Below are 11,346 nucleotides of genomic sequence, written 5' to 3' on the forward strand. Positions count from 1 at the left end.
AAAGCATAAATAGAATGTGACTAAATCAGACCCAGTCCTTGTTAGCGGAGTTTAAACTTTTAAGCATAATTAAACATCTCTTAAAGTAAAACATTACCAATTTATTTATATATCCCCTAGATTATGTCAAGACTGAACGAAGGTTGCTTTGATATGAAATGCACATTTTACCTCTGATTCTGTTTTCTGTTATGTTATACACAGAAAAGTAATTGCTGCCACCACATTCATCTGTATTGTCTCCTGGGCATTGCTCTGAACATCTGGCATTGTGGTTTTCGTTCATGCTGCTGTCACTTCGTTTTGTCTGTTCAATCAATCTTCTTTGTGTCAAGCAAGAGCATGCTTTTTTCTACATAAACAACAAAATATTTGTTTAGTACTAATAAAACAAAATTATGTATCTAAGGATATAGTGGGAATGACAAAGGAATGCCGCTCAATCTTGTGCCACGGCTTTTAAGAGCTTGCAGTGGTGTGTGAGGTTTTAGTTTGCTTTGTAGGGCATTATAGTGACTTTAAGATGAAGAAAACCAATAAAACTATTGTATAGTCACTGTGGTAGTTTTTGTATATGCGTGTACGGGCTAAGTATGACATTTAGTGCATCGTATCCTTAGATGCTTAATACTAAATTTGATGTTGGAATATGTCTAATTTATTGAAATGTATGAACACATTGCATTTATATCGATGGAAATTGACAAAAAGCTAAAAATAAATATTGACACTTGCCCTATGCTTATTTCATCTTTGGATCATGCACTATGGTGTGTTTTATTTGCTTTGTGTTGCAGTTTTGTTTCATTGCTGATACTAAAAAATGTTTTAAAATGTAAATAGTCCTACCACCTAGAGTAGGACCGATTTATGGTTTGCTAGTATATTATTCAAATGTAAACTTTTTAATGACGAAAAAAAATACAGTGGTTTCTTGGGTGCAATTCTATATCGAGATTCATTTCTTGATGCTCCAAATTGCAGGTATAATGGCTTATGAATTTCTTATGTTTGCTATGCCTGTGTTTAACGGAAAATGCTTTGTATTTACTTATAACTTTTGTCTTCTTTTGCTATTCCTGACCATTTATATAGCAATTTTGACATCTGGCATCTTAAACTTTTTCTGTACTTTACTACTTGGTAGAGTATCAAGGTATGGGTGATTAACGGTTTTTATTCTACATTGTTTTTAATTAAATGTGAGCATACCTTAAAAAGAATAACATCGTTCGTTTTGAATCCACGTTCTTGACAGAAGAGTACACAGTTTAACACGTCATTATCAGAAATGTTCTTGCTGTCTGTGTTAATATGTGCTGACTTAATATCGAAACAACCTGTGAAACGAATGGTTAGTATACTTTAGAAAAATTACGGTAAACTAAACAAGAAAAAAAGTGTATGAACAAATTGCTAACAAACCTATACATTTTGGAAGTGCATTAAAGGAAAGAAGAAAATAAACCGAATATTATCTGTATGTCCCTTTAACTCATCCTAATACTGACGTTGCATTGTGGTGTCTTCACTGAAAATGCAGGAAAAATACCCCCTGTAACAAAGGGACAATGGAGATAGTTTAACAGAGGAAAACCGTGTATTTAAACAAAAGAAAACAAACTTGTAATAGTTAACCAATTCTGAACTGAAAGATTCATTTTGTACTCAACAGCTCTTAAAAGACTGAATCATGTGCAGTCTTTCAGTCAATTTTCAAACTTATCCACTGCGATGAATTCAGGACTGTTCAGTCAATTCGCTTGTAGTAAACTAACCTGTACAAACTACCAACGTACTGAATTTTCTGGAAAGGTACTGAAAAGTAGGGGATTAAATAAAAGCAAAGTGTCTGGACAGTACTGATTTTCTACAAGAAAATAAATGAAAAATAATTCAAACTTTTAATAAGACTTCACGTTTCAAGAATTAAATTTTTATCATAAAGTTAAAAATCAAAATAACCGCTTAAAACACAAATTCGTGTACTAGTGAAGACCAACAACTGACATCGACCCTCTGATGTCCCCTTGTATTGGCTAATTTACTTTAGCCCTTGTTCTATACTCAGATTTCGACCTTACCAAGATATTCCATGATTGGTGACATCAACACATATCCATTTACCCAATATGTGTCGTTAATATTAATTGTTTTATCTATTCCTTTAAGATTTATCTTCTTGCAGGTTTCCGGTTGACAGTTGCTAAAAGCATTTTTGCCAGCGACTTCGTAACCTGTTCCACAATCGAAGTGAGTATTCAAAACGTTTTGTTGGCTGGTGACTTTGAAGGTTGTTCCTGTTTGGTAAAGAATGTATTTTTACAATTACAGCTTCGTCTGTAGGATGTCATGTGTTTTATATTGTTCAATTCCACAATAAAACAGGTGTTTTTTACTACTTATAATGTAGTCTTTATGAAACAAGTTGTTTCATTTCCAATCCACAATTGATTCTTTTGTACTAACAAGAGCAACACGATGGGTGCCACATTTGGAGCAGGATGTGCCCACTCTTTCAGAACACCTGAGATCATCCCCAGTTTTTTGTTGGGTTCGTGTTGCTCAGTTTTTAGTTTTCTTTGCGGTGTTTTTTTTTGTACTATTGTTTGTCTGTTGTTTTATTTTCCCTTTTTAGCCATGACGTTGTCAGTTTATTTTCGACTTATGATTTTGAATGTCTCTCTGGTATCTTTCGCCTTCTTTGACATGTCCTGGGCCGCCATATTGAATTACTTGAATCCCTAAATGTTCTATTAATACAATAATATCAAACATATGAAAAAAACCTTAAAAATCCAACATTAAAGATTAGCAATTATCCTATTTGAAGCGTACGAAAAGCGGAATAACCACTATTTTGAAAGCTGTATATTTATGAGTCAAATTGTGTCGTGATGTCAATGCGCAAAAATCATTCATGAAATTTATAGGATTCTTTTTTATTTTATGCATTTTCCTTTGCTGTAATGTGCTACATTTGTATCTCTTTTTTTATTATTATTATTTGTTTTTTTATATATAAAACATCAAAATAGGAATAACAGTGCTGCACTTGAAGAGGTGTCGCCGTCAATTGAGATTTTACCGTTGTAAAAATCCGTTTAGCATCATTTGCGACCCGGCAAATGCCCAATTGACGACTGCAACACTTCATCTACCAAAAAAACAAATTCTGTAGTTTTAAAATACGACTGTAAAATGACTTCCCTAAAGTACACAAGATGAATAGGTACCAAAATACGCGAAGAAGTATTTGACCCACAGCTGTGCCTTAAACATAATAGCCAAATCGATCTTCGGCAATTTTGTTTCAAACTAAAATTAGCATTTTAATTTAAAATTATATGTGGATAAGAATATAAAAGACTACTGTTACAACAACAAAAAATACAAAAATTGTTCGATGAAAAACATTAAACATTAAATATGCCATTTAATATAGCATAAAACATATGATATTTGTTTGTTTTTTTATCATGTTCATTGTTATGTGTAAAACAAAAGCACCAACATTAAAAAATGTATATGTCATTGTGTCTAAACTACCCCGGCAAAAAATGTTTGGACTCGATGGTATCTAATATCCGGCACGGTGACGGAACATCAATAGACAGAAAAAAGGTAGTTTCCTGTTAACTTATTTGTTATTTTTGTGATATCGAAGAATATATATACATATATAACTATTTTCTATTGTGCGATGTAATATTTTCTACAACTGTTCTAGATTAACGGAGAAATAAGTAAAAAATGCACGTCAACATGACGAATTGAGTGAACCTTGCCTCGAATTTGTTTAATTTCTCCTTAAATTGTTCACATGGTACGGAAAGAAAGGTACGGAAAGAAAGATATTGACATGGAGATTGCAAAACTAGTCACTTTGAGCACCTCAATCCTTGTATTTCTGGGTATGGAACGAAAGAAATAGGTCATGTCAAAATGGAAGCACCCGGTTTTGTCAATGTTGTTTACTACACAATGACCCGGTTTTGTCTATGTATAGAACCCGGTTGTGTTTATTTTATGAAAAACAACGTTAACACTGGTACCCTGAAACAAACAAAAATAAATTTACTAATGACTGATCATGTGGGTTTTCAAACCAGATACCTCTATAAAGCGTGTGGCCAAGTTTAATTAAATTGTTAAAGAGGAGAAGATTTTTGTAAGATAATTGGCAAAAACGCAAAGAAATGGTAAAAATCGTAATAAAAGGTCAATTATTCTTACAAGGATATCGACCAAGTCGACTTCTTCGTATATATTGTCTTGCTGATCATTTTTGCTATATAACTTTTATATATTTCAAGATAATAGACAGAAATGGACTTGGACTTGGGTGGAGAGTTGTCTCATTGGCACTCATACCACATCTTCTTATATCTAGAAATGGAAAAAAGGAGAAATTTGTCATTCAAGGACATTAACTTCTATAAGAACTCGTGTGAGAGTTTTGATGTGTATGGACAAAAGGTAAAGCTCAACATTATGAATATATTTGCCCCTGTTAAATTTTCTCTATCTATAGCTGTTTTCAAATAATAGACAAAACTTGCATCCCCCTATGTTCTATCTTTGTTGACAAGCGTGGTTCATCAAAAACTTTTTAAACTAGATAACCCAATGATGATGAAAAACAGTTAAGCATAAGTTTGTTAGACCTTTTAAAACCGACATAAGATTGTGGATAAGGTTTGTTAAATGTATTGTAGCCCAGTAATTTCAGAGGAGAAGATTATGTAAAAAAAATAACGGAAGACGACGGACGATGGGGGCCAAGTGATGAAAAAAGCTCACTTTTCCCTTAGGGTCAGGTGAGCTAAAACCAACCAAGAATTCCAAACAAGATTGCACCGTTCTTGAATTAAAAAAAAGTCTAACATTTCATAAATATCGCTTACACGAACGAGATGAACTAATCAGACATGGCAAAACAACTTCAATTGCGTTTTTTTTTTAACAAAAATAAATACTACTACGTATTATTTATACAGGATTGACTGTACGCACTGACATGTCGCGACTGCTTGAATGATCGTTATCGAAACTATTTTGAAGGTCTGTAAGATAAATAATTTAATAAAAGTATCTCATAAAATTAACATTGTTCATGGAACCATAAAAAAGTCAAGGTCTGATGAAACCTGCCAGACGGACATGAACACATTACAATCATTAAAACCAACCAAAAAAAATCTTAACATTTACCAATTAATCATGAAAATAAGTTCAAGCTAGGTCACTTAAATAGTCATGTGCACCATACGAGCAAATCTAGTTGACCTTTTACTTATGGTATTAGAGATATGGACTTGAACACGAAATGTTAACCTTGATCAAGGATATCAACCATTATCAGCTATTCATTTTGTTAGGAAATCGCTGAACCATGAAAATGAGGTCAAAGGCAATGGACACATGACAGATAGAAACATCGTTACATAAAAGATCTGTGTGCGAGGTATCTTGCAGTCAGGCCTTCTAACTTCTGACATATGAAGCTTCATACAAATAGTTCAAGCCGCCACGAATTTGCATCCCTTGGTCTCGCATTCCGACAATTCCAAAATATCAATGTGAATTTTTAGAATAAACATGGTATCCTACTTACATACATCCAATTTCGCGGGTGTCCTTGCTTTCTTCTTTCTTCTTTCTTATAAAATTTGCTACGCTACGCTCTGCGGTTTGTAAGCTGTTTGAATTACGCCCACTTTGAAAAAACATGAATCCGTCCTTATATAATTTGATTTTGGATGTAACACGTCCTCTGATTGGCTGAAAGTGTAGCTCATAGACATAATTTTGTCATGTGACCGCGACGTCATCAACATTTTTATCATGGTTTACTCCTTTTTAGAATTAAATTATAAGGAATGACTTAAATATTTTTTCTGTCTATTCGAAATAACATAAAAAATGTGGTACACACTTTTAAATAACCCGCTACGCGTGTTATTCAGGAAAGGGGGACGAAAGATATCAGAGGGACAGTCAAACTCATAGATCGAAAACAAACTGACAACGCCATGACAAAAAACAAAAAAGACAAACAGACAAATAATAGTACAGATGACACAACATAGAAAACTAAAGACTATTTTTTCAATGCAAAGCAAAATTATAATTATTTTGTTCCAATAAAGTAGGAATTAAGTGTTTACAGATTCAAACAAATAACAGGTTGTCCTCTGTTAGAAATCTTTTTCCAACCAGCCATCAAACTCCTTTTAATTGCTGAAGTTGTTATGCGATTATGCATTTTTTTCTTTGACAAAACCGGGTTCTGCCTTGTGAAATCTAGGACAAAACCGGGTTGTACACATTGACAAAACCGGGTGCTTCCATTTTGACATGACCCATTTCTTTCGTTCCATACGCAAAAATACAAGTATTGAGGTGCTCAAAGTGACTAGTTTTGCAATCTCCATGTAAATATCTTTCTTTCCGTGCCTTTCTTTCCGTACCATGTGAACAATTTAAGGAGAAATTAGACAAATTCGAGGCAAGGTTCACTCAATTCGTCATTTTGACGTGCATTTTTACTTATTTCTCTGTTAATCTAGAACAGTTGTAGAAAATATTACATCTCACAATAGAAAATAGTTATATATGTATAAATATTCTCCGATATCATAACAATAACAAATAAATCAACAGAAAACTACCTATTCTCTGTCTATTGATGATCCGTCACCGTGCCGGATATTAGATACTATCGAGTCCAAACATTTTTTGCCGGGGTAGTTTAGACACAGTGTATGTGTAACGATTAAAAAAAAACGCAGGTGAGTGCTTGAAAGATAATACAAGATTCATAGGTATACATGGTATATGTATGACATTTGAAATGATGATCATGGGTTCGCGCATGGCACTTTATACGACAGAATATATGCATGCCAATTGATGAGACACTTATTGATATAAGCATAACACTTTAGGAGACAATTTTTGAGGTTTGAAGTAAGATAAAGTTCGTTGCATATACAACATAACTCCATAGTTTTCACACCTGTATTTTACGGTTCCTTGCTCTTTAAATCAGCACTAAGCTCAGTCACTTGCTTGCAATTTTCTGATATCAGTGAACAGAGATTTTTTTCATAACATATTATACTTGAATATCTCTATTCTATGCGCATTAAGGATATTAAAACAGATGGTTTAGCGGTAATTGATGATATTCAATACAGTTTATAAGAGAGTCACAGTGTACAGGTTGCCAATTAATGAGACAGTTACCGATATATGCATAGCAGTTTTGAAGGCAGTTATGGGTAACTGCATGCCAAAATAGCACGCCAATTATTGATGCATGCATAACACTTGAGAAGGTTGTCATGGTTATGTGCATAACGGTTGATACGACAGTCTTGATATATGCATAGCAACTGATACAACAGTCATGGGAATATACATTGATATAACCGACGTTTGATAGAATAGGTACGGCTTATCGTTTTACCCTTAACGTTCTTAATGCAGCGGTCATGGGTATATTCATGACAGTTAATACGACCACTGTAGTTCTGTAAATGCCAGTTGATACGGTGTCATGGATATATTGATGTCAGTTGATACCACAAGCATTGCTTTAATCATGTCAGATGAACGAGATTTAAAGTAGTTGATACGACAGTAACAATGTTTTGTTATATATGCATGACAAATCACACGGCGGCCATACGTATTCACATGGTACTTGATATGATAGTTACACTGTATGCATGTTAGACAGTTGGAAGGAAAGTTAAACAGTATTTTCATAATATGTATGCTTCTGGAAATAATAGCCTAATTGTATACGCATGACTGTTGATATGATACTCACATGTTATATATATGACAATTAAAATCACAGTCATGTGTATAGATATTATCTTTGGTATATGTGAGTCTCAGTGTATATCCTTATTGTTGATATCAGAGTATCAGTGTATACACTTTCATCAAAACAAACTAGCGGTAATGATATCGCAAATGGCTCCGTGCGTTGATTACGTTAAATGCCAACAAACAAACAATTCCAAATTTTGATTATTTCAAATGTTCTTCAACATTGAAGGCCACAATGTGACTTATACTAGTTGCTTATATTTAAGCAATTTGGTCTCTTCTGTTTAATTGTGTTTGTACCTTAATGCACATATATAATTTATATATATACCTTTCAGCACCCCATTTCTTCTTCATGTGTTATTGCATTGATACATATACATATATTTGTCGTTGTCTTATCCAGTTGAAGGTAAAATATGTGTGTTAACTTAATATTCTTATTGACCTATCCTACCTTTAACAGAATACATAAATCCAAACAGAAAATATGCCTCAAGATACATCGTGTCATAATATCGTGCGTTCAAGGTGGATGCTGAAATGGAAAAACAATTACGCGGAAATAAATAAACACAATGTGTAATTTTCAATTTTACATCCATTCTAAAAAAAATAGTTAATTATGTTCAAGAAGACGTGGTATACAGAACAACACAACAATTGTTCAAGCACTTAAACTAACTATTTTTAGAAATACTTAGACACTAAACGTATAAATTCTAACATGTGCATATTTTTTTCTTCGCAGAGAATAGTGCGATTTTGTAATATTTTTAAATGTAAAACGATTTCTTATCAAGTAACACAAATTTATGAACCCAATCTGAGGTGTCTATATGGCTGTACGGGATTTATCATATAAATTAGCTGCCACGTCTGAACAGAATGAAGACGTTAAATTCGATGCCTCGAGAAGATAGTGCCATGCTCTCTTCACTATTCAAGCATAGCATTTTCAACTTTCTGTGACCCTTTTTTTTGGAATACCTTAAATGCATTTAAGGCACTTGATAAAAAGAAATTGCTAGGAATTATCCCCTCAGAAAACAATAACATTCAGTTTAAACCTGATTTGAATCCTATGTATGTTCGTCTTCTCAACACTTCTAAGAATATTCTCTAAATTATTGTTTTTTTTCCAATCAATCAGTCAATCAAATACGAAACAGAAGTGTATGTGACATGTGTATTGTGCATTGAATTATATTAGATTAGTTATTTTTAGAGAACGCAATCTATTTCAAAAAGAGAATTTCTATTTTATTCTCTTTTTTCGATGTTTTCTATTTGTGTGAACAAAATATTCCAACAAACATTTAACTGGCATGATTGTAACACATATATTTGATAATGGTATCAAATAACACTACACAACAAAACTAGGAGAACAATCTCAAGAAATAAACACATTTTACTTTACATATACAGGAAACGTAGAAATTATTTGTTAACAAGTATTGGGGAAAGTTCCCAATAAAGTTGATAACCAATCAGATATCAATAATTTGGGAAATTTCCTCAAAAAGATGATGACCAACAACAAATCAATAGAATGGGGAAATTTCCCTAAAACGATGTTAACGAAAAAGAAATCAATAGAATGATAAAATCTCCCCAAAATGATGAAACTAAAAAGAAATAAATAGAATGGTAAAATTTCCCCAAAAAAGACGATAACCAACAAGAAGTCAATAGAATGGGGAAATCTCCCCAAAAAGATGATAACCAACAAGAAATCAATAGAATGGGGAAATTTCCCCAAAAAGACGATAACCAGCAAGAAGTCAATAGAATGGGGAAATCTCCCCAAAAAGATGATAACCAACAAGAAATCAATAGAATGGGGAAATTTCCCCAAAAAGATGATAACCAACAAGAAGTCAATAGAATGGGGAAATCTCCCCAAAAAGATGAAAACCAACAAGAAGTCAATAGAATTGGAAAATTTCCCCAAAAAGATGATAACGAAAACGAAAACACTAAAATGGGGAAATTTCCCTACAAAGTTGATAACCAAAAAAAAAATCAAAAGTCTAGGGAAATTTCCCAAAAAAGATGATAACGAAAACGAAATCACTAAAATTTCATAACCAAAAATAAATCCATAGACTGGGGAAATTTCACAAAAAAGATGGGAACGATACCGAAATCAATAGAATGGGGAAATTTCCTTACACAGTTGATAACCAAAAAAAATATTTAGACTGGGGAAATTTCTTCACAAAGATTTTAACCAAATAGTTATCTATAGACTGGGGAATTATTCCCACAGAGATGATAACCAAAATAAGTTCACAGGCTTGAAGAAAAATACTCATGCATTGCACAATGATTGCACATTCCGTTGTATACAACAGCGAGAAGTATGTCGTCTAACAGATACTGTAAGAATAGAAAAGAGTCACTGCGGTGAAACATTTTCAGCAGCAGATAACACAATTGAAAGGAATCATTGGCTGGGGAAACATTCACACTGATAAATTAAACAACAAACATCAGAGATAGAGATGATACAGTATAGGAAATGGGCTAATTTCCTCACAAAATCTTGTTTAACTGTAATCATGTATATCGAGGCCTTTAATAGGCGACTAAACAGTATGTTTTTTCTCATGTTGAAGGCCGTAAGGTTGCCATTAATTGTTAAAAACCACTTAAAATGATCTTTGAGGAATAGTTGTCTTATTGACAATCATACCCGATCCCCTTATTTTTGAATAGCTATACATTAACTCGTATGTTTTTATCTGTCGGGTCCTCGGTGGCCAAGTGCTACAAGTAGTCCAACTACTGTATCACTAGCCAGTCAACGCTGAGATTATGAATTCGAATTCCGCTCGTGCAAGGTGCGCTCGACTCCAATCTTAATTGACTAGGCCAATGATTGTCAGTTTTCCTATCGAAGGTTCGTGGTTTTCTTCGGGCAATCCGGCTTCCCCCATCAATAAAAAATGACCACCACGAAATAGCACATTATGTTGAAAGTGGCGTTAAACACCAACAAATCAATCAATCAATCAATTTAATCTGGTGAAATTCCCAGCCCGTTTGAAAAAAATTACACCCTATGGGAGACCATGAAAAAAATTGACACATTTGAAGTGAGTTTATAATCTTGCAGAATGTGGTTTTAATTTCAACTGTTCAACATTTACAGCAAATATTATAATTCAAACCATACAGATTAAATAGAAAATAAGCTCTGTCCTTTATTTGGTGTCTTTATACAGCAGTAATAGATCATGCCTTAAGTTGAAGTCTTCTTTTCCTTGCCTGTAAATATATCATGCCTTGAGTAGAAGTCTTCTTTTCCTTTCCTGTAAATATATCATGCCTTGAGTAGAAGTCTTCTTTTCCTTTCCTGTAAATGTATCATGTCTTGGGTAGAAGTTCTTTTCCTTTCCTGTAAATAGATAAATCGTTGATACAAAAGATTGATACATGTACCAGACAGTGTGACGTTACGTTAATATTATAAGGAAGGTTCCATTTTATTTT

General features: G+C 33.3%; 1 protein-coding gene across 1 annotated transcript in view; it reads right to left on the minus strand.

Moving 5' to 3' along the window:
• Positions 1 to 8,541, minus strand: part of LOC127708904 (uncharacterized) — a 56,072-nt gene extending 47,531 nt beyond the window's left edge. Inside the window, exons 1-4 of the mRNA XM_052214061.1 lie at positions 8,303 to 8,541; positions 2,085 to 2,300; positions 1,213 to 1,340; positions 172 to 352 (exon numbers count right to left, since the gene is read on the minus strand). Of these exons, the coding sequence (XP_052070021.1) occupies positions 172 to 352; positions 1,213 to 1,340; positions 2,085 to 2,300; positions 8,303 to 8,450 (673 nt within the window). The 5' untranslated portion in view covers positions 8,451 to 8,541. The remainder of the gene's footprint in view (positions 1 to 171; positions 353 to 1,212; positions 1,341 to 2,084; positions 2,301 to 8,302) is intronic.
• Positions 8,542 to 11,346: the final 2,805 nt, after the last annotated feature.

The sequence above is a fragment of the Mytilus californianus genome, unplaced genomic scaffold, assembly GCF_021869535.1.
Source record: "Mytilus californianus isolate M0D057914Y unplaced genomic scaffold, xbMytCali1.0.p SCAF_7, whole genome shotgun sequence".
Lineage (NCBI taxonomy): Eukaryota > Metazoa > Mollusca > Bivalvia > Mytilida > Mytilidae > Mytilus > Mytilus californianus.